This window comes from Vanacampus margaritifer, chromosome 13 (genome assembly GCF_051991255.1).
Source record: "Vanacampus margaritifer isolate UIUO_Vmar chromosome 13, RoL_Vmar_1.0, whole genome shotgun sequence".
NCBI lineage: Eukaryota > Metazoa > Chordata > Actinopteri > Syngnathiformes > Syngnathidae > Vanacampus > Vanacampus margaritifer.
This window is the reverse complement of record NC_135444.1, coordinates 7360878-7385144: the sequence shown is the minus strand read 5'-3', so window position 1 is coordinate 7385144 and position 24267 is coordinate 7360878. Positions and strand designations below refer to the sequence as shown.

Genomic DNA, 24267 nt, shown 5'->3' with positions numbered 1-24267 from the left:
AAAGCACGCTAATGAACAAGACGGAAGGTGTGGGGAGTTAGCCACTATAGCCAAAGAGTAAGAAAGCCTCTGGGTTGAAAGAAAGCTCAATTTGAGTTAATAGCTGAGAAAATGAAAGGCTCCGTCAGGGTGTACGTCAACTCTTCAGCAGTCACACCCAATTTCTTCAGAAATAGCAGATGACGAATGCTACTGAGATTACTGCAGCACTGGATTGCATTATCACATAATCCATACAAACATATCTTCATTCTAGATAATACCTCACCGAACGAAACAAACCAACAGGATTTTACTATCTGAAAGTATTGATATTGAATTTTCCTTTGCAGATTTAATAATAGATCAAATAAACATTCTGATATAGTATAATAAATAATTATTGTTTATAATTGTTCTAATGTGATATGATGAGTTAAACTCATCCATCATCTCTTCTTTCTTGAATTCTAAATTTGTATAAAGACTGTTATGGCGTTAACATCATTGAATTTAGTTTGGTAATGTTTGTTATTGTTATGGCAAGCATAAATATTACAAAACGTGTTTGAGGGCAGGGGTAAAAATGCAGCTGCTGAGGTCAGTATGAATGCCATGAAAGAATATCTGCAAGTATTTGGATGCAAGTCATAGGGCAAACCAAAATGTAACTTATCAAAGGTTAGCAGAAGTGCCAGTAAAAACAAAGAAATAGGATCATTAACAGGAATTTTTTGTTGTATTTTTTTATTTTTTAGGAATGATCAAACCATTAAAACTGCAAGAGGGATGACTGTTTCAAATAAAACTTGCAAAAGTTGTTTTGATTGCAGTTGTTGAATATTTCTTACATATCATTAGGAATGCTTTTGGCATTACAGTTATCTTAACCTGAGTCCAGATACAACTTGCAAATTTATGAGGCAAAAGGCCTCTATTATGTTGCGCTGTAGTTGTTTTGTTCTCGATAGCTGACCATTACTCAGTCAGAAACAACAGTTCTATACATGGACGTGCTGGACTTGTCAGCCATTAAATGTATTCTCTATTCTGTTGATGAGTTATGAGGATATGTTTACATAATACAACTGAATTGTCTTGAGCAGACTTGAACACTACACAATTATACATATATATATATATATATACATACTATAAACATTTCATTTGACTTGAGTTTTAATGTAGTCACTGTGTAAATACAGTGTTATCCCGCGGTATACTCATTAAAAAAAAAAAGTGTGGTTTTGTACAGAGTCCACAGAAAAACAACAATGCTTTCTGGGTTAAAGTGCAAGCTGAAGAATGGGATTCTTAAAAAAAAAACAAAAAAAAAACAGGGCCCAGAACAAGCTGGGACACAAGGATACATACTCTATGAGTGGAATCTGGGTAAAAGGTCGTTACGATGTAAGTGATGAATGGAGGAAGACTCAACCTTTGGAGTGTAAATAGCAGCTGCTTTGACTTCCAGGAGGAAATGAATTCCTCATGGCAGTGAATTCAATAACATACAAATGTAAACAATTGCTTTTATTACAAGCAGCTCCTTTTGCATGTTGACGAAGCAGAGCAGCACCACAACTTAACTGAGATTTAAATAAATAAATAAATCAGGTCAAGGAACATAAGGGAAGACACACAGACCATTAACTGGTTGGCATGAATGTCAAAATACTAGTCCTTTTAGATGATGCCAGACCGCAAACAAAGTGGTAAATTCATCATGACAGTATATATTCAGTAGGAAATCATTCTAAACATTGGTGAACTCGCATGTTTGAGCACCGTTCGGGACCCTGAAGCAATCTATTTTAGGCCCGTTGACCTATGTAACATCGTGGTAAAGGTGAAGTGTACCATTTTAGAATTGAATGATAAGAGTAGAGTACTTTGTCATTATGATGGGCCGGGCCAAGGGGAAAAATCCTGCTAACAGACACACAAACCGTGTCTGTGCGTCGGCTAGCTAATAGTGCACCAATGCAGGTGAATTTAATTGGACGTAAACATTTTGACATGTCATGAGACCAAGGAAACAACTACTGTAACAAGTCAACATTACCTCGCCATTGCCAAGCTTCAAACAGGATGTTCTCAGAAGAAAATGGCCACTGAGCTCAGAGAGTCACACAGTGTCATCAGCTGGTCGCAACAGAGAGACTGGAAGAGTCACAGAAAGGCATAGACTTAAAATGGAAATAAAAACAGACAAACATCATTTATGAAATCTATCATTCATCTCCAATTGTTAGAGAACGGCAAGTTGCTTGTTAAGACTGAACAGTGATGGTCCAAGCATGGATCCCTGTGGCACGCCACGGCTAAATTCTGAACACAGGCAACTAACTAACTAACAAATGGCTAATGTTTATGACTGAAGTTGTTACTTGCATTGATATAAAAAAAATAATCAAGACCGTCTTTTTTGCATTATTGTGGCTGGGGAGTGTACAGACTTCTTGTTTGTGATCCAGCTGCAGCTTTTCAAAGAGGCTGATGCAACAGAGCATCACGTGACGATGGCTTCACCTTTCACACACTAACCCACTGGTGTCTAAAATCACACACAAGCTCGTGTACAATGCACGTGCAGATGTGATGGGACAGACATATGGTGTTGACATTTATGGAGCGGCCTTGCGGATCATGAGCAACAATTCGGGAATGCTTGGGGATATTCTGAGGATGAAAACGATCCAAAATTATTCAGAAGGATTTGACTGATTGTGTCGGGTGGTTTATTTTCTGCAGAAAAGGGTATGATGTTGAAAGATGATGTTTCAGGGAAATCTTTGTCATGATAGGATGATTAGTGTATAACTGATTTGTCGATTTACTGTAAATCAGGGATGGACAACTTAGATAATGGAGGGGGACAAAAATTTTCATCAGCACTACGGGGAGCCACATAGGACCACGTGCACAGATGGCGTGGGGGGGGGGGGGTCTGTATATCAAAAGGCCGCTCAGAGTGATAATAAAATTAAATAAAATAAACTATTTGCTGGTGTCGGGCCAAAAACTTGTATTTCCAAAATAGTCACTTTTGAGGAGACCCCAAACGGCATGTTTGTTCAACCATTAAGTCATGAACATGGCATCAAGAGAGCAAGCTATTTTCAACACTTTCGATTGATCAAAAAAAAAAAAGAAGGGGGAAATAAATAAATAACATCCACAGATATGGACTGACCAATATTATAGATTTTGGGGGGGAATTATGAAATTTACTAAATGGTGGCTTATGAGGTTTCGGCCGGTGAATTGTAGTACTTTAAATTTTTGTAATTAATTGTATAAAATGATTAATTATAATTAACAAACTAAATAAATGACTTGGACTATTTGTTCATTTTAAAAATTAAATGTGGCCCTTGAGTACAAAGGTTTGTCCAACCTTGGGCTTGATGTCATTTTTTTTGGGGTTTTTTAATTGGTGGAGTAAGTCAGTGTAGAACATGACCACATAGCTACATATTTGCTATTGGAATCAAACTTGTTAACACATTAATGTATTTACTTCTCTCAATTAAAAAAAAGAGAAAAAAATTAATGTATTTACTTTTATTGTTTTTGTTTATCTGAACAAAATGTATTTGAGGATATGCTCAGATTGTAATGTGACATTTGTGTATCAGACAGGATACCTCTCATGTTACTTTACATAATAGTAATGATTAACACAGTTTGGAGTCAATTCAAAAAAAGTTAAGCACATATTGATTCACTACTCAAAGAGTGAAATATTTCATGATTTTATGACATTTGAAACAAAACAATGATTTCCAATATAGAAAAAAGTACTGTTTAATGAGTCTGTATATGAGTTTTACTACTGACACTTATCGAGAATTACATAATTTAACAAGATCAAACAGTATATAAATAAAGTTTACATGAGTATTCCATTCCTTCCTGTTGCTTTATGCAAGTGTCTCAACAGAAAGAACAGAAACATGTACTGAGAGCATAAACAAAAGACTGGTCCCCAAAATAAAACCAACATTCTAAAAACAGTTGAGTCAAAAAAAAGACCATTTGAGATTTCCACATTTGGCCTATATGACACAAAATTGTTGGCTTGTTTTGTATAAAATTATGGGTTTTGTGCAAAACAACACGGATAGTGATATTACAGTCCACACCTGACAAAACTGCTCATTTGAATGAAGATGATTTCTTTCACCAAAGAGAAAAGATTGTCTTAAGAAAGCTTATGCTCACGTGCAAATGGAACATTGTGTGATCACAGCTACGGCCACTGCGCTCTGCCTCACGTCAGCTGAGGCATGAGAGGAGGCTAGAGGATACGTGCAGAGCAGCAGATGCAGCAGGGAAACGTGCTCTACGTGAGCACCGTGGACTGCCATGCACGCGCTCTGCATCGCGCCACTCTTCTTCTGGATGAATGGACGTAAAAAAAAAAAAATCACACAGGCTACAAAATGTTGCAGAAAATTATAACGCATGTTTTTAAAGTAGGTAAATAAGAAAACATAAATTGTTTGTTTTAATAATGGAAAAACAAAACAAAAAAAACTATTATTTTTATATTACTATTCAGAATGAATTTGATTTGATTAATCAACCAATGATGTAATGTAAATATATACACACATTTAAATTAGGTGTAATATTAAATATATATATATTGTAACAAATTATTTACTTGGCCAAATATTAATTAACCAACTTCAGAAAAAACTTTTTTTTTAATGCAACAAATATTACAGGACTCATGATCATGTAAATGCTGGCTGGGCCGGGTTACAGAACGGAGCAGCCCATATGGGACCCACAATCCATACTTTGCTCAACAATGATATACAGTAGGCCACGGTTCTAACAATTTTTTGTTACTACTTCCCTTAGGGGCCACTATGATGATGAAACCAAATAAATGTTACACTAAAATAATAATATACAAAAATAAGAAAAAAAGGATTCATAGTTTTGAAATCAGAATCCAAGCAAAATAGTTTAACTATTGTTTTCATTTATGGGAAAAGTGAAAGGGGTAAATAAATATATAACAAATATATATATTTATATATATATAGCAAAGTGCAAACTCTCTACGCTATTTATTACACATGACAATTTGAAATTTGGTACAGATTTTCAAGGCTCATGGAAGTTGACAGATTATTTGCTTCCACGTGCCACAAAAATGTGGCGGGCCGCATTCAGCCCCCAGGCCTTGAGTTCGACACATGTACAAAAAGGCTCTTGTGTTTCTTTGTCTAAAAGTTGCAAGTTTTGTTGGCAATGACCACACCAACAAGGAACTTCTTCAGACCTGTCACTTTGTAGGGATTACAATTTACTTTAAAAAATATATATATAAAAAATAAAAAAATATATATATACACACATATACGGGCCAGAGTATACGTTATTAAAAAAAAAGAAAAGATTTTGCCTATTGAGTTATAGGCCTACTTGGTAAAAATACGTTTTAAAATGATCATGAAATTTGTGTCTGCTTAAATCCACTGTGTATGTGTGTCGGAATTTGCACCGCATGTAAACCACGTGACTTGTGTCTGGGTGTGCGTGTCTTCATGTGCGTGCCATTGTTTGGGATTTTGATGTCAGGAGCAAGGGTGTAAAGAGCCCTGCGGGATGAACTTTCCCCTACTTCTCACAAAGTTCTCTCTGGCATTCCGGATTCGTGCTTGAGAACTAGCAGCTACTGGCCCCCTACACCCATCCACATAAACAATATTTACTAGCTTTTTCTATGTAGTTGATCCGTATTTATTTTTAACTTTATTGGGAATTTTCACTGGGAATTTAATATGGATTTGCAAAGCTACACAAAGTATATTTCAGCTGTTTTTGAAACTTTGCAGGCAATTATTAATTAGAACCTTGATCCCTTTTTTTTTTTGGAGAGCTCAGTATTGTTCATTCGGTAATTTTACCGATTTGACATGTCATCATCATTGCTCTCTATTTTTTTTTTTATTATAAATTTTTATTTAGTATGTGTGCGAGTATGTGTGTGTGCGTGTGAGTGTGTACTCATTAGTTCACCTAAAACCTATAAAAATCCCATACCATTCACCTAAACCGAATACTTCAGAATCCAGCTAGTCGTGAGGTTGTCAGGAGACCCGAGGAAGGATCAAAGAAAAGAAAGGAACGTGAAATCCAGCACCGACCAGACATTACCTACTACCCACCGGGTTACCTTGATCCTTATGAGGGCAAGTGGTATGAAAAATGAATAGATGGATTAATGTATAGTACTTTATATTTTTCATCCATGTTAATTTGGTATTTTTTGTGACATATTTTAAAGAAATGAATGAAGCTGATGTTGATACTCATGTTATGCTGTGAATCAAATTGACCCGTAGAGGGGGGAACAAAAACTTACGTTGAATTTAGTCGGCGTGCCTCGGTTTTGTTTGTTTATTAAATATTAAAAATATCACATTACGTTATGTGGTATTTTCGTGTTTATTAGACATTAGAACGGGTCACATTGACACATGACCATTGTTAAGAAACAAACACAACAGGAGCGCCACAGTTCATACAAAAAGCGACAAAAATCAACCAAAATATTTCATCACCTTCACAAAACTATAGTGCCATAATATTTTAAGAAAACTGAGACAAACTGATCTCTATCACCCAGAAATGTACAGCTTGAATTGCATCATGTTACAAGTACTGACATGTTTCCACACCCTCAACCTTCCTCCGGGTCCACCTCCCAAGCCTCGTGGCCAATCAACACAGTCCTCAAGCCGCAGCGCTCAGCTATAAAAAAAACTTACAATTCCATCTGCGGCACACAACAGACAACAAGCTGAGTAATCCAATCTAAACAAGCCAAAGATGAAGACGCTTCAGACTGCCTTCCTCGTCCCCGTGCTGCTTTTGAACGCAGCGGCGGCTTTCCCTGTGGACAGCGGGGACAAGCATGCCTCGTGGGACGACGTCAACGTGGTGGCCCACGGCCTGCTGCAGCTGGGCCAGGGTCTGAAGGAGCACGTGGACAAGACCAAAACCCAGATGAGGGATGTCAACAGCCGATTGAAAGCTTTGAACGGCACCATCGTGGCGCTGGAGGGAAAACGGCGCGAGCGAGATGAAGCCGCGAAGGTCAGATGGGAGGAGGAGGAAAGGATGGGTGGGAAGGTGAAGGAGGTGATGATGCGGAACGAGGACATCGTCTCACGCATGAGCGCGCTAGAGGAGAGAGTGGATGAAGCGCTTAAAGTGACAACGGATGACAGCATCAGAGGTGGCAATTCAACAAAGTCATTCATCCAGGTGAGCAGAAAGACGCTTCCGTTGTTAATCAAACATGTCTTCATCAGAAAGTTATACGACGTCTCTTCCGATGTGTGTTTCCAGAGAGTCATGGCAGCGCAGAACAGGCGAATCGACCAGCTGGTGGACAAAATCAGGCAGCAACAAGACAAACTGGACAAGCAGAGTTTACACCTGCTGACACTGCAGAACAAGGTGAGTCCTCTCCGTCCTACCGGACAAACGCACGCGTGCGCTCTTGTTCATCTCGATTTACAAGACTGCTTTGACCACAGGTTGCACACAGGGGAGTCAGAATCCTCAGACGCAGGCATGAAGAGGCGACACTGAAGGGAGATTCAACACCGAAGGATACCCAAACAGGTCAGTAAATCATTTTGATAAAAAAAAAAAAAATTCTAAATGAAGTTCTTCAAATGAGCTGCAATCAAATGTTAAGGTCTCAGTAGTGGACACAACAAAACCAAGAGTTCAATACACCTTTGACAGTGTTGTCTCATACCAGGTTTATTAGTGTTTTGGAATTTTCATTTTAGTTAGTTTTTACTTCGTTTTGAGTTAAGTTTTAATTAGTTTTCGGGGTGGTTCTGTTTGTATTTTAGTTTAGTTTTAGTTAAATGTGCATTACTAGTGCGCAATGTTCAATCAACACCGTGGTAAAATGAAAAAGTAAGACATTTCTTACCTAGCGTTGCAGTTCGACTGAGTTCAATGAAAAAGGCGAACCGAGCCAAAAGTCAAGCACGCAAAATTGTCGTCTAGGAGTGACGTCATCTGAAGGTGCTTTCCTATTGGCTTCTGCCCTGTTAACGTCACTTTGGTGTAACACACTTTCAAACTCCCCTGTTCCGGTTAATATTGAAAATAAATACTACTTAAAATCACATTTAAAGTCATCCTTAAAAACTAAAACGAAGGAGCTTTTCACTATAATTATAATTAGTTTAGTAAGTTTTGTAAACTTTAATTTCAGTTAGTTTCAGTTTTTTAAAAAGCATTTTCATCTTTATTTTGTTAACGATAAATTTTAGTTCTAGTTTTTTCGTTAACTAAAATAACCTTGGTCATTCAGCACCAGCAAAAAGGATGGGCTATTTAAAACCTTTGCCACCCTAAGCAAACAGCCTGACATGTTGTCAGCGCTGTTTGCAGGCAGTCCAAAGGTCAGGGAAAGACAGGAGGGCATCGGCGTCCGCTGCATGATCTCAACAATGTTATCTTTCCTCTTGGCATCAACATGTGCATAGCAGCAACCAAAAACAGTAGCTAAGCAGCTAAAGACTTGTACTGTACAACCATCTGATGTTTGTGTTGCTTTCGTTCAGGTTCTGCTCGAGATTGCCACGATCTGTTCGTACAAGGGCAACGAGCCAGCGGCATCTACACAATCCAAGCACAGAACTCGCAGCTCGTAAATGTCCTCTGCGAAATGACCTCAGGTGAGACAAGAAGAACCCTAAACCTGTTCTGATCGCCAACATTCAGCCTGAAAACTCAACTTGTCTTTGTCGCCTTCACAGAAGGTGGATGGACCGTCATCCAGAAACGTCTCGATGGCTCCCAAAACTTTAACCAGCTTTGGGAGAGCTACAAAAATGGCTTTGGTAGCCTGAATGGTGAGACCACCTTCGGAATGACACAAAATTGTATGGCAAAACCTTACAGTCAATAATAAGTGATTTCCTTCCTCTCAGGTGAGTTTTGGTTGGGCTTGGAGAACATTCACGCAATCTCCAAACAAAGCCAGTACCTGCTACAGGTGGAGGTCACGGATAGGGCGGGAGAGACTCACACAAGTCTCTATCGCTTCCAACTTGATGGCGAGGAAAAAAACTACGCTCTCCACCTCGAGCAAGATTCTACGTCTGGAGTTCAGGGGGGGAGCATTCTGACGGGCTCCTCGGGTCTTCCTTTCTCCACAGCCGACCGTGACAATGATCTTGCCGTGGATGTCAACTGTGCTGAGCTTCACTCAGGTGGGAGCTTCATTTAATCTGTTCACGTCAAGCGAGACAAAACAAGAGACTGGATTGTGACCGGTCATTTTGTTGCAGGAGGGTGGTGGTTCAACAGCTGCGGCGCCGCAAACCTCAACGGCAAATATCCCAGAGGGCCCGGCCTGCTCAGGTGGCAGCCGAGGAGGATGTTTTGGACCAACACTAAGGGAAAAAACAACTCTTTGAGGACAACTCTCATGAAGCTTGCACGGGTTTAAAAAAAAAAAAAAACAGCAATAAAGTCTAGAGTAAAATACAATAGGGGACCAAAGCAAGCTGGGAAAACAAGCTTTAGTGATTGAACAACTTGTGAATGAAACTGTCTGACAGACTTAACGCGCACATTTATCATGTTTATTGCACTGAATGATCTTAAGTATGTTTCTATGCTATGCCATAAGATTTTTCTGTCACATTGACTTTAACAAATATTCCCTTTATAAGGGCTTTTATAAGATAATTATAAGTTGTGTATTATTTTCTTCAATATTTCAAGTATCAAGTTTATCATTTGTAAGAACGGAATGAAAGTAAAAGTTTTTATTAATATAAGATGCTTTGTGGCGTTTGTCATTTTTACTCATGGTTGCCACCTCTGGCCTAAAGCGTTACTGCAGCCAGAGTGTCGGTGCGCATATGTGCGCTTGAATAAACTGTATTATTATTATTTTCAGTTTTCTTGGGGTCTGAGCTGGAGTTTGGGCTGTGCTCGAAGCCAACCTCTTGTTTTTTTCCACCCAGTTTCTATCCCTTATTCACATTTGTGTCCTACCGTAACACTAAATGTCAGCGGGGACGAGCATTACGTCACCCTCCTCCACCACTCCCACCCCCCAAGAAACTGAAGGGAAAATACAAGCTGATAAGCGCAGTCTCAGTTGAAAAGTGAGAGTTAATGTGTTGAGTAGATTTATGGTGCCTTGTCTCCTGAATAATGAAAACAGAAACAGTTGGAAGTCGACATTCACATTTATTCAAAGCACAGCAAAACCCATACAAGTGCATTTGGTATTTTATTTTTCAGTATTTTGTAACTATTGCTTAGTAAAGTACAAAAACAATATACTGGTTTAGGCAGCCATAATTCCCCTACTAATGGGGAGTAAATAGGTGTAAAGATTATGCTCCTCAAGGCAGAAAGTAACAAAGGCCTTCTCTTGTGAAAGAAACAAGAGTTCTTAATCCTTTAATTTCTAAATAAAAATATCATTCGTCTTTTGATGAGATTTTATATAAAGTCATCCACTGTTTAGCAGGAGAAAAGGACACACCTAGTTAATTATCTGTTGTGTGAAAGGCACTAACTTAAGACCAACTACAAGGCAATATCCTTTTAATGAGTGAAGATTAATGTGGCATGATGGTGTTATTATGAACATACCGCAAGAGCATGATTATTTTTAAATAAGTCTGTAACACAGAGAAAACACAAATACAATACTTTTAGACATAAACACAATATTGCATTTGCAAACCATTCCATTATCTTGCAGTTCCAGGTGAATAAGCGCCTTCTGTTTTGGAGTTTAAAAACAGTACCAGAGCAACAATAATTTGATGCAATTATGGCACTTATTTGGGAGTAAGAATTGTCAAACCACTTGACCTTGGTCAAAGAGCTGTGGGGTGGATTAATTTGTTGATCAAAACATTATAATGACTTTCAAATTTCATTGATATTGCGACTGAGTTAGCAGCTCCTCGCCAACAAAGATGTTTAGGCCAGTGTAATGTTGATGTGCAAATTTTTATTGAAAGAGCAAAATGGAAAATGAAAACAAAAGTACTGGTAGATCGCTAGTCTGTGTTACATTGTATATATAGATAAAACTGAAAAGTACTTTCTAAAAGTAGAAAATAGGAACATAAAAACACATTGCTCAAACTTTTCTGTGTATTTAACACATCAGATGCAGAGCTGCCCCCCCTGCTGGAGTACAGTAATGTGCTTGTTTAAAAAAAAAAAAAAAAAAAGGTTATCAGAGGTTCTCCTGAAGATAGTGCAACAGTGTGATTTCATAATGTTCTCCAGACTCTGGACACTTGATGCTGTGCCGTTCGTTGGGATAAACCTAAAGACATACACACAGAGTGAACAAATGCCACTTTGAGGCCAGCTGGATTTGCAAAGCAATTCACATCGCCAATACTGTTTGTTGAGTGACATTCTCAAACAAATAACATTTGAATAGCATAAACGGTGATTGGAAAGTAAATGTGAGTAGTTCACTGACTGTCAATACAGATCAACCTGAATGAGTTTCTTTGTTCAGTTAGCAGGAAATGATCATATACTTTTACACACTTCCCAAACCAGTGTTGAGTTTGTACTGTTAGATGAGTGGATAATGTGTTCATTGATTCATATAACAGCAAATTAAAGATGTCATTTGAGAAAATGCTCCTACCTGGAGGCTGTACGGTTTCCCCGCCCGGATGAGTTGGGATACCAGAAAGTTGGTGTGGAAAAAGTGAACATTCTCATCGAGAAATCCATGCAGGATCAGTAGTCGGTTTGGTCTGTGGGGTTTACCAGCAAGATTCAGCATTTGACATCTCATACAGTGCTCAAACATAAATGACCTTCATGTACAACTTCATGGATTTGTGAGAAACAAGCAGTGTGGAGAAGGCACTCTTCAAGCTGAGATAGCTGGTGCAATTTGCGCACAAGGAACTGATGAATAGACACATCGACAGGTGCACGTCTCAGTTACTGTCATTAATTGTCTCAAGAATGTGCAGCCCATTTTTACATTATTTGCCACTTTCATTGTTGTTGTTTTTTATCATTCTGTCAGAGCACAAAAATAAATCAATGTATGATTTTTATTAGCTGAAGTTCAGTAAATTGGATTTATTATTACTTCTCAGTTTATGATAGTTTAAACATCATTGTAGGGTAATGGTGGCAATTCCGACTCTTTCTTTGGGCTGGGCGCAATATGAAAGCTGCCAAAGAACTCTTCAGAATTTTGAGTTGCCTAAATTAATTTCTAAACAAAAATAATATAAAATTATTAAGTGTACAAATCTAAAGTAAACAAAAAAAGGATAAAAAAAATATATATTTAAAGTAGGCTACACCCTTATCCACATTTTTGATTTTTTTGCACGGGGGCCCTCTGAGCATGATATTACGCCACTGCCTTTTACAAACAACAATGTGGACACACAAAAATATTATGTTACAAAATGAGTACCGGCCACAATGCTACATTTTTCAATACATAATTCAAATAAGAAATCTAAATGAAAATAACCCATCAAACCGGAGAAGCTTCTTAAAAGTTACTCTTTTGGTTGTGGGCCATTGATCTTTCTTTTGGTTTCTATGTTAGTATTCTAGTATAACCGTGTGAACTAAAGACAAGTGCATTTTGAAATGAATGCTCTTACTCATTTGGGAACTTGTTGACGTGAAGTGCAACTGAGCAAGCCTCGTAGCCCTTCTGGTTGTTTTCGGGGGTATCCAAGTACCGCTCTGTGTAACCCGTGTCATAGGCCATCCACAATGTCACTGGAGCCCCTGCAATGGCAACCTAAAGACACCACAAGCCTTCTATTATTTCATTTAAAAAATAGTCATTTAACTCATTCACTGCCATTGACAGCTACAGACGTCAAAAATTCATTTGAACTATTTCTATTAGTTTAACATTTTTTCCCACTTTTGTTAACAAGAGTATGAAAACCTAGAAAACATTTTTTATTGTACATTTAGAACAGATATACAATTTGTGATTAATTGTCAGTTAACTAGTGAAATCATGCGATTAATTATGATTAAAAAAAAAAAAAACGTCTGACGCCCCTATTTTTTAAATAATATTTTCAAAAAAAAAAAAAGAAAAGATTATTAAAAAATATAATAATTAAAATTACTTTAAAAAAAGAAAGAAGAAAAGATTATTAAAAATTAGGGGCGTCAAGCGATTAATTTTTTCCTAATTAATGGCATGACTTCACTAGTTAACTCACGATTAATCATAAATTTTATATCTGTTCTAAATGTACACATTTTTTTCCTAGGTTTTCATACTCAACTACAACAAAAAAACTTCACTTAAGTGGAAAAAACGAATAGAAATAGTTCTAATGAATTTTTTACATCTATAGCCGTCAATGGCAGTGAATGAGTTAAAAGCCACAAGTCTGAAGTCGGGAGGAACCTGAGAAAAAAAACTATGAAGTTCTTCTCGGAAATGTATTTTTCAAAAGCTTCGACAGCTGGTCGTTTTGCTTACAGTACCTTGAAGACGTCTGGTCTGTGGATGAGGCCCATGAGAGAGAGAAAACCTCCGTAGGACCAGCCATGGATGGCAACGCGATTCAAGTCCACAATCTTGTACTTGTCCGCTACATAGTGCAAACCCTCCACCTGGTCTTCAATCTCCGCCTCACCCTGGTGAAGGTGGACCAACAGTTAAATGTATGCCCTAAATTCTGATAAGAACACTAGAGTGAATCAATAATGGCTTTAAGTGGCATGCTTCTTCCCTCTCATATGAATTCAGAGGTAAATACCATTTTATCCTTCACCGCTCCTTCAAACTTAAGTCCTCGCTGACAGGAGCCCCGCCCATCGACAATGAGCACAACGTAACCAAGCGACGCCAACCTGCTCATCATCTGGTATTTTAAGCCTTTATATGAGTTATTTACCAGCTGGACCTGAAAAAAGGAATATAGAATTCATTACAAAACAGGCCCTAATATAAAAATAGCGTGAAGAGCATTCATCTGTTGTTGAATACAGCAAAAATAAATTTTAAATTTCATACCATCAAATAATGTGTGCGTGTAACTGTTACAAATAAAATGAGCTCAAACCTGAGGACCACCGTAGACAAAGACAACAGTGGGATATTTCTTCCCTGGGACCAAATTGTCTGGTTTGTACAAGAGGCCGTAAAACTGAAAGCCAGACTTGCCCACGAAGCTAAAAATCTCAGGATGAGCGTAATCGGGTGGGTAATCTGAAAGTAAAAACGTGGCAATAGTTTTGTCAAGAAATCTTCGCAGAACATGAAAAATGCGTCAAAACAACCGACATACAGCTACAGTTACAATTATGAACCTTTTCAAAGGTAGCATTAACTACTCGTATATTTTTCGCATATTTAACACTGTATTTCCTATTTCAAGGACACATTGACGGTAGATAAGTTATTCTGTACCAATAGACTCCATCAGACTTGCCCAGAACTCCGGCACTTTGTGCAGCGGGTTGCCGTTTGTGCTGTTCAGCTTGTAGATGTGCACGCAAGGTGTGCTGGTCAGGTTGCTGTAGTGGCTCACAAACATGTCAAATGTCTGCGACAAACGGGGGGGTATGGGGGGGGGGGGTTGTTGTTTTTCAACACACAGGAGAGCTCTTGACTAACAATTCCACACTGGTCAACCCTAACTTTGTGTCGACAACTTCTAAAGGATAACTTTGCGTGTTCTGTCTGAATAAAGTTTAGCAGCAGATTGTCGTCTATACATACATCGGACATTAGCAACGGAAAAACACCTATTACATGTCTTTTGTGTGTTGTGTTGCGTTTACGTACAGGGCTCATGTAACAGCTGTGGGAGAAACCAGGCTTAGTGAGCTGCACAATTTCTCCTGGTGACTCGTAGCTCACGACATACAGGTGTTGCTCCAGGGGTGAGGTTTTCGTTCCCTGGAAGTACACCAACTTTTCGGCCTCATCGACCCAAATTTGAGGGCTGGACAAACGCTGCATCAACACGTAATAGAGCATAGCACAGAAAGAGGGAAAATGATCAGAATCATACTTTTGTTTGTTCATACAGTCCATTATTGAGCAAGTTTTTGAAATGACTGTGTGTAACTAAAACATTTACTCGGTCTACCACCATTACTTGTATGGTACTCAATGGCACCCTAAGTAGCTTGTAATGTAGCTTACATTCCAAAGTTTTACTACATATCGAATACACCCTAATATCTTATTCAGATAATTTTAGTTTAGCTACATTTAGAATAACAGTGTTGCATTTTTTACACCTACAATTTAGAGTACAGTGTTCCCTCGTTTTCTGCTGGGGTTAGGTTCCCCAAAATACCCGCAATAAATGAAATCCGCGAAGTAGTTAGCCTTATATTTTACATTTATTATAAATGTTTTAAGGCTTTAAAACCCCTCAACACACAGACACTTATCTCATCGATTCATTTACATTTTCTCACATTTCTCTCTTGTTTAAACATTCTCAATGTTCGAACCTTCATAAATTTTATAAAATAGGTACATTACTGTAAAAATAAAATAAAAATGCATGCAAAATTGCACGTTAAAAAATACGCGGAACAGCGAGACCGCAAAAAGTGAACCGTGTTATAGCGAGGGAATACTGTACTGCACAAAATTTGACGGAGGACCATTGTGCAAATTTTCCACGTATGAAAACACACACACACACACACACACATACGGAAAAAAAAAGGGGAGAGCCATGATGATGACATTTCACTTGAACAATACTGAGCTCTCCAGAAGAGATTTAAATTTTTATTTTTTTTTTTTTAAAAATAGGTAATAAATAATAAGCTATGGGCAATTTTTCCCTAAAGTTGACTAATTTTAAATGCATAGTTTATTACATTGCTCTGTAAAATTTTGCTCCGCAGGCAAATGTACTTTACAGCGCAATGTCCTGTGAGTGTGTGGTTCTTTACGTAAATAGATATAACCTTTGATCCATGATTGGCCATCACCTCCCACTCTCCACTAGTCAGTGCCACCTCCTCCTTGATTGGACATTTGAAATTATCTGGGGATAGTGGAGATTAGCAACAGAAGAAATCTTACAATTAATCAGTTAATATGAAAAGTAAGGTAACATTAGATCTATATCAGTGGTTGATAACCTTGTTGGGAAATGACTCTTTTTTTCAAATTCAAGACATAGTTATAGGCCCTATACCTACAGTATGTCTTGAATTTTTTTTTTGGGGGGGGAGGGGGGGAAGCCTATACTAGAGTTTATTGGTGAACAAAATGAACAGGGAGAGTTGCCTTTTCATCGAATCAGGCTCTCTTCACCTTGAATTCAGAAAGCGTTGCCTTCTTGTATTCCCGAAGTGTTCCTTTAGTTTTGTTAGATAGGTAGCTAGTTGTTGCTCAACTTGGCATTGTAAATCATGCAGTTAAGGACACTGAATCAAATCACTCAACTCAATTGTATGTATAGAGCAATTTAAAAATAACCACCGCTGTTTTTGAGCAATTTAAAATAACCCCTGCTGGTTTGTTTTTTTAAAGATGGAACCCAAGGAAAACAGCAGAGGCCCCAGAATTGAACTTGGTGGAACACCCACATGTGAATTCAAATTGCATATATTTGTCCGATCACTTTCTTATTTTGCTTCATACAGTTAATATGAAAAGATTACAATAATAAAGAAATCACATGACATCACAACAGTCAAAAGTCGACTACTGAGCACACCAAATTCCCTGCAGCACAGATAGGCCAAGCAAGTAGGGGGTATGTCTTGACCTCAACCAAACCCCTGAGACCGACTCGCCAAACCCAAGTTAACAACCACTGATCTATATGTAGATTTACCGATAACGATACCTTCAGAATGTGAGTAGCCTGTGGTCCAGCTGTAACTGCCACGTTCTAACAGCGTGGTGACCTTGTACAGGTGGCAGAAACCTGTTTTGGACTCGTTTACAGTGATAAATGTGATCTCCTCATCGCTGCTTTGGCTGAACTGGTAGAAGATATCATGGACCTACAAAAACACAATTGCAGCTTTTTCTTATGTCAATAATATGGAGGTCTATATTTTTCCGAATAAGCACAGACATTGATCCATATGTCGCTCATCTGTTGGTAAATGATGAGCGGGTGAGCTGTGTCCCCAACAGCCTCCAAGCTCTCCAGTCTGGCGGTGTTGTCCTGGTCCACAGGAATGAAGAGCGACAAAGGCAACAGGACCAATTGGAGATGCTGCTGTCGTCGGTTCATCAAGGCTGCCCATGCACTGAGAGAGTAGTGACCAAGAGTCACCATATGAATTTCAACAGTGGCAGTACTCTCTATTAAGGTGCACCAGCTTTAGTAAGACCTACAATCATGACATTGCTGGGGGTTTTTTCTCCACCTTTTTCTACGGAAACTTACTATCGACCATCTTTAGTCCATCCAGCTCGGGTGATGTATTCAGCACTGGGGAACAAGCTCGTGAAGGGCATGAGCAACTCTTTCTCCTTTGTGCTGACAATCTAGAGAGAGGGGCAAATTATTGATCATTTTTATTACCAGTGCTGGACAGCATCGAGATTAATAAAAATGATCCAAAATGGATGACAACGACAATACAAACAAACAAGAACCATCCACACTTCTCAAAACAAGAGAGCACTCACATTGCCAAGATTGTCTATCTTGATTTCAGCTAATTTCAGAGTAATAGTCGGATTCTTGCTGCCTGTAAATAAGCACTGTTATACACGAGCATACTTAATACTACCATTACACAGTAAAACCACACATTGAGCCTTACTGTAGCTAATCAGAGTCAGCGTTGGTTAAAAAAATAAAAAGATTGAGCAATCAAGTCAAAATTAAAATCTCAAAAATTATTCGAAGACAATTCCTATTCACATTCAATGCACATATCAAACCATAACAAACGGTGGTTGCTCCCTCTTGTGGGGGCAAAGGTACATTACAGCTTCATGAAGGAAAATCATCATTAATGCGTTAAATAATAACGGTAAGATGTTTCTTAGAACTTACGCTTTAAGCCTAACCCCCAAATAAAACTTAACAGTGTCCTGTACAGTGCTGGACACATTAATTACAAGTAGCCCAGTGGGCTACAAGAACTAAGAGATAGTTAAAAACAATCAAATAAAAGTCTTCACTACCCATAAACTAAAGCTTTGTAGGAAAAAAATACCTGCACGTGGGTATCGGTAGACATCAGTTGTACATTCCTCCAGAGCTGGAGATGGGACGTGGATAATGTCAACCTCGGACTCATCCACTTCTTCATATAAAATCTTCAGTGTTTTTCCACCATCTGATTCTGAGACATCAATAAAAACGCAGGAAAACAAAGACAAGGCAAACATATAAAATTTTAATAGCTTAACAAAGACATGGCTTGCAAACTATGCCAACATTTTGTACTTTGCTCACCATCTTGCGCAACTGGACACCACCAGTATCCAGTGAAACGATCAAATTCTTCTTGAGTGACAAAAGAGGCGACGCCGGCAGTTTTTGCATCCTCGTTTGGTTTATCAATTCCTGAAATTACATTTCAAAGACATTAAATGCACCATTGAAGCAATGTTACATTGTGAAACTGTCTGAAAAGTGCCTTTCTGACCTTTATGGCAGAAGGTGATCCTCTTTTCTTCGCCCGTCTTGATGTTGCTCAGCCAAATATCATTTTTGTGGACAAAACTGATAAAGTTTGAGTCGGCGGGGCAGATTTTGGCATCCATGCGTGCCCCTGAACATTGACTATTCAGCTCACAAGGGTCCATTGGAGCTTGCTGCATGCAAAAAGAGCAACAAGTCAGCTAAAACTGAAAGCTGAATGTGCACACTCGTTAGTGTCGGGTTAAATTAACCTATAAGACCCTTTTGAATGCATCAATTCCTAAAAAAAAATAACTAATGTAAAATGTGTATGTTTTAACTGCTATTAATTAATACAGTGAAGACATAGCCATCCAGAATTGTACATGGAAGTTACCTTCCTTTATCTATGTTGATATCTGAAAAATATTCACTAAAGCTTAGAAAAATGTGCCTCGAGTAAATGTTTGTTGAGGTCTGTAAATGCAAAGTGAAGGAATGCACAAAACATAGAATATAAAATAGTTTGCATTGTTCTTTCTGTATGACTCGAAAGTTGTTGTTTTTTCCTATTGGTCTATATGGCGTTGAAAATGTGCGACAATTTTGGAACCCACTTTGAAATCGTTATTTGCACCATCAAAGCAGTAGTACAGACTGCTGTTGGCTTGGAACAGAAAAAGTCCTGTAGGCTTGTGGTAATCATAAGATATGATGCCAGTCACGCCTAAGCGCTTCCTCTCTCGCAGAAGCTCTTCCTCCTTTGAGAAAATAATGGGGTGAGGGGTGGCCTGAGATAAGGGAAGACAGGACACACTCGTGATTATGCCGGCCAACCAACAATCTGTTTGTTTTGGAACATAGAACAACAAAAGGAAACATTACCACACTACTTTAAGAGTGGCATGAATTGACCATTTGCTCCAATAAAATGTCCCCTGTCTTTTGTACTGTCCATTGTATATTCCTAAAACTGCTCAGTTTCGAGTAACTTAAATTGGGTGAAATATATTACCAAGTGCTGGGTGCAAAATGGATATAGCCTATGCTGGGTCATTTATACCCAGCATATTGGTTTGAAGATTTGACCCCGCACATTGGGTCGCAAATTTTGATCCAACAAGGAGTAAAAACTACTAAGTGGAAGAGTGAGGTTACAGAGAGAAGAGACCAAGAAGGTGGATGTGTTTAAGTATTCAGGGTCAACAGTCCAGAGCAATGGAGAGTGTGGAAAAGAAGTGATGAAGCGTGCGCATGCAGGCTGGAACGGGTGGAGAAAAGTGTCAGGTGTGATGTGTGATAGAAGAGTTTCAGCTAAAATGAAAGGAAAGGTTTATCAAACTGTGGTGAGACCAGCAATGTTGTTTGGTCTGGAGACAGTGCCACTGAAGAAAAGACAGGAGGCAGAACTGGAGGTGGCAGAGATGAAGATGCTGAGGTTCTCTTTGGGAGTGACCAGGATGGATAGAATCAGGAATGAGTACATCAGAGGGACAGCACATGTTAGAGGCTTTGGAGAGAAAGTCAGAGAGGCCAGACTGAGATGGTTTGGACATTTCCAGAGGAGAGATAGTGAGTATATTGGCAGAAGGACGCTGAGTTTCCAAATGCCAGGCAGAGGGTCTAGAGGAAGACCAAAGAGGAGGTTTATGGATGTAGTTAAAGAGGACATGAAGGTAGTTGGTGTGAGGGCAGAGGATGCAGAGGACAGGCTTAGATGGAGGCAACTGATTTGCTGTGGCGACCCCTGAAGGGAAAAGCCGAAAGGAGAAGAAGAAGTAAAAATAGTTATTAGCTTTGGTTAAAAATAATACTAATGTTATCAACCCCCCTACCCCCATAGAAAATTTATTACAAACTGTGACGCCAGTCTGAACCTTGTGTTATTGTTACACAGAAAATTAAGTAAATAGCAGCAATGGATAAGTTAGTGTATACAGCAAAATTATAATAATAAAAAAAGAAAAGCCAAACACCTGTGTGGATGAAATGACAAGCTGTCCCATTACTTTTGTTCATATTCTGCATCTTAACAAATATTGTACAAAGACTACGAAGGTAGCTATTGCTAAAATAAGGGCGTTAAAATAAAAACATGCGTACCTGAAAGTGATCAAGCATATGCTTCCATGTCAGAATGAGAAGGGCTTCTTTGCGTACCTTCTTGGGAATGTCAGAGCAGAGTAATGAGACGTCCCTACTGTGGTACGGCATACCTGTGAGATGAGGCAACAAAGCAACTCGGAAATCTTGCCACTGGATGTGCTGGATGACAAATTGGCATATGAACGAACAGTCTCCAAAGTCTGGTCTGTAGGCCATTTGCAGCCCATCGTTCATTTTTTAGTGGCTTACTTATACTAAAAATAAGAGCCGCGAAGAGAAGAAAGTTAAGTATCCAGCATGTGTAGCATGTTTAATGTTAAAAAATGCCAACGTGGTGAAAACTCTGGACACCCTACCCAGACCTAAAAACTCAAAATGTATCGCCCCATCTTGAGAAAGACCAGTCATTTAAACAATGGTGTTTGGCCCCAGCTTTTCTTTTATCCATCTTACCGAGGTAATAGATCCGATGGGAATGCGTGCTGGTTTCGTCCTTCTGGACAAAGTGGAATTCAAATGGCGCCTTGTTGACGAGCATGCATATGTTCCTGCGACTGTCGTGAATGATTTTCCGAAGACCGACCCACGTGTGCTTTTGCACCTGGAAGGGGGTTGAAGTTACATCCTCCATCTCCACCACCTCTGTGCTATCTGACAGCTCGTTCACCACCGGCATGCCTGCCAGCGCTTCTCGAATGCTGTGGACACAATTCATATCACAACCCCCAAAGTCAAATGCTTCAAAAGTCATAACAAACCTAGAAATATAAAGCACAAAAAAGTCACCTGAAAAAGTACAAACTTGGTTATCAATCCTCATGGGTGACGTTATGCGAGACGTCAGCAAATCTCTTGGGACTAGTTCAGCGGGCATCACTAGGATTCACCCTACAAGTGGGTTTATTTTGTTCTTAAGCTTTTGTGATGTCACCACAGAAGGTTAGCAGTGATGCAAAAGCAAAATAGGAGAGGGCCTAGCTGCTCATTACAACTTGACCAATGAAAAATCAACACTATTGCACCAAGTAGATGCCATATTGAGCATATGATTACTTTCCTTTTACCTATTAGGTAAACAATAAGCACAAGATGTGTTAACACACCTCCAACATTACCTGTAAATTGTCACTACTGTATTTGACTTTGTAACACTTTCCTCTTCCCTCTCCATGACCTGTCTGTTAGTTATTCTCAAAAGTTGAATAGTTTTAGCTTTAATATTGTCTTTGTACTTTACAATATTTACTTTACAGTACAGTTTTCTAATGGTTCAAATTTGGATGTTCCACTGCAACAAAGGAAATAAATGAAGGCTGATAAAATGGAAAAATGTCCACACCTTGTCTGGCTGTCTTCTTTCTTGTCGTCAGTTTTCAGCCTCTTAACAATGTGCATGAACTGCTCGATGGCCCTGAACCAGTTTTGGCTCCCTAAAGAACAGAAGGTGAATACATGATGATCAAGTCAAATAAAATACACGTTAAACCACAAGTATGACAAGAACCTGGTCTAACTGAAACATTACACAAAACATATCTGTTCTAATCTAAGCTCACATGCTATCGACAGGTAAACTGTTTCCGTTACTGTGGTGACGGGCCCGTTCAGAAAGGATGTACGCGTCCTGCTTCATCGTGGCTATACTACGCTTCAGCTTAGCTCTGCGCTTAAGTCCACAGCAAGGTGATCTTTTGGAGTCTGACTTTGTGTGACTGCTGCGTGACTCAGACACTTCCACGTCTGTGTCGGTACTCTGGCAAATGTAACACATTCACTACACATTTTACTAAGCCCTGCATACTGCAAACTGTTCTGTTGCCTGGGACTGGATACAAAGTTCCAACTAGAGGTCATTTCCAGAACAGGAAATTCATGCATTATCAGATATGTCAAAAACATGACTTAGTATTGGAGGCATAAAATAGATTGTGACCTTTAAAGATTTTTTTTTACAATGCACAAAAATATTTTGAAGTTCCAGCATTAAGTTTAACGTTTACATGGTACAGTGGGGTTCATAGTATTTCAGATTAATAAATTTATTAATATGTATGAATAGTTTTGTGTAATTACAGGCTAATTTGTAATTCTTGGATCATCCATTGCTTTTCTCTATGGCCTAACAAACTTTGCTTTGTCAAGTGTTGACATGCATATATATTTTTTAAAAGTTGTTGACCCAAACACAGACATGTAAAATATTGCAAGCATCACCATCAGTCATTAACTTAATTATCCCACTGGTAAAGTGAAAACTGAGACGTCAAACACCCCTGAAGGTCACACAATTTGTAATTTGACAAAAAGAATCAATGGCAATACTTGTTAACATTGTTTACTTAAGTGACAAAAACATCAAAATTATAAACGTGACTTAATTCACCTTTGCTTTATTCCTTAAGCCATTAAAAGTTGCCAGTGATATTGTGCTTGATGTGACAATTAAGAACATTAAAATGAAAATGTAACTTCAAACATGGCCCCTAATGGAAGAGTAGTTCTTATATGAATAATTGTTTTTGAAATCCAAACAATTCCACGAGTCTACCAGTATCCTGGAACAGATTGTTTGACTTTACAGGTCCTAGGATGGCTTCGTCTAGACGTCAAGAGTGACTACGCTGGGATTTTTGTTTTGTAGCCACAAGCCACATTAGTTATGACTTCCCTCAGCATGCCGTTATGACTGTGAAGCCACATACATGTAGGCCTACTATATTATAAACTTGGTCAATGTCATGCAATAATAGCTTATGATTTATTTTTATAAAGCTTTTCAAGGGATCCGAGAACGCATGAAAATGTAGTATGTAGTATTTTCAAGCGTAACTGTGAAGTAACTGCATTAAGCAAGTTTTAAAAAATAAATTAAAAACAACAACTTTATAACAATAAGCATCGTTGTTAAAATCGGAAACCCACTTTACCCATCAGTGATCAATGTATACCGATGATGGTAACAGTACACGTCTATTTTGAGCAGTTTCAACTAGTCAAGATATACAGTGCAGTAGTTGTGAAAGTGAAAGGACTTAAACTGATACGCCTCCCAACTCGTTCATAATATAATTTCATTACAGTACAGTAGCTACGAATACCCACTGTCCACACCAATAACTATCAATGGCAACCTAAAAGTATTAACTTGACAAAAACATCGTGTTGTGTGCCTTTAAATCTGTCTGTTTGGGCCCCCTAGAAGCTAGCGACGACGTGCTAACATGTCAATGTACCAAACACCACTTTCAAGAAACACTTTTAAACACTGAAACACATTTTGGGTTTAGCCGCGCACACACTGACCTTGTTTGACCTTACCCTGAGTTGAAAGTTGAGGTCTGCGCCAACTTATTTTATTTTTTTAAGGCTTTTACTGCGCTAATTTAAGACTGCAGGAAGTTCGCTGCTGTGACGAAACAGAAATTCGTAGGTCACCTGAATCCAAATACCCGGATGTTAAAACAATCGAAAGAAGTGTTCATTTTCAACTTAAAAAAAACAAACAAGAAATGGGAGAACTCGTTGAAACTCTTCAGATTGTTTGAGATCACTC

General features: G+C 38.6%; 2 protein-coding genes across 4 annotated transcripts; one reads left to right on the top strand and one right to left on the bottom strand.

Moving 5' to 3' along the window:
* The first annotated feature begins 6756 nt into the window (after nucleotides 1–6756).
* Nucleotides 6757–9936, top strand: LOC144062634 (angiopoietin-related protein 4-like). The gene is made up of 7 exons (XM_077584213.1): nucleotides 6757–7272; nucleotides 7357–7467; nucleotides 7548–7635; nucleotides 8598–8711; nucleotides 8793–8888; nucleotides 8967–9248; nucleotides 9327–9936. Exons 1-7 carry the CDS (start codon nucleotides 6835–6837, stop codon nucleotides 9485–9487), a joined length of 1290 nt encoding a protein of 429 aa, XP_077440339.1. The 5' UTR covers nucleotides 6757–6834; the 3' UTR covers nucleotides 9488–9936.
* Nucleotides 9937–10219: 283 nt separating this feature from the next.
* On the bottom strand, nucleotides 10220–24135 carry LOC144062633 (dipeptidyl peptidase 9-like). 3 transcript variants are annotated; one of them, XM_077584209.1, is made up of 21 exons: nucleotides 24018–24135; nucleotides 22054–22144; nucleotides 21168–21412; nucleotides 20712–20824; nucleotides 19226–19399; nucleotides 18634–18802; nucleotides 18441–18551; nucleotides 18199–18327; nucleotides 17663–17724; nucleotides 17418–17518; nucleotides 17100–17277; nucleotides 16866–17025; nucleotides 15976–16055; nucleotides 14828–14998; nucleotides 14450–14585; nucleotides 14103–14248; nucleotides 13797–13943; nucleotides 13522–13674; nucleotides 12669–12811; nucleotides 11678–11789; nucleotides 10220–11341 (listed from the first exon to the last, which is right to left on the bottom strand). In XM_077584209.1, exons 2-21 carry the CDS (start codon nucleotides 22107–22109, stop codon nucleotides 11249–11251), a joined length of 2679 nt encoding a protein of 892 aa, XP_077440335.1. In that variant the 5' UTR covers nucleotides 22110–22144; nucleotides 24018–24135; the 3' UTR covers nucleotides 10220–11248. The 3 variants fall into 3 exon arrangements, with proteins under 3 accessions (XP_077440335.1, XP_077440336.1, XP_077440337.1); XM_077584210.1 differs by having other exon boundaries at nucleotides 24033–24135; XM_077584211.1 differs by lacking the exon at nucleotides 24018–24135 and adding an exon at nucleotides 22271–22417.
* Nucleotides 24136–24267: the final 132 nt, after the last annotated feature.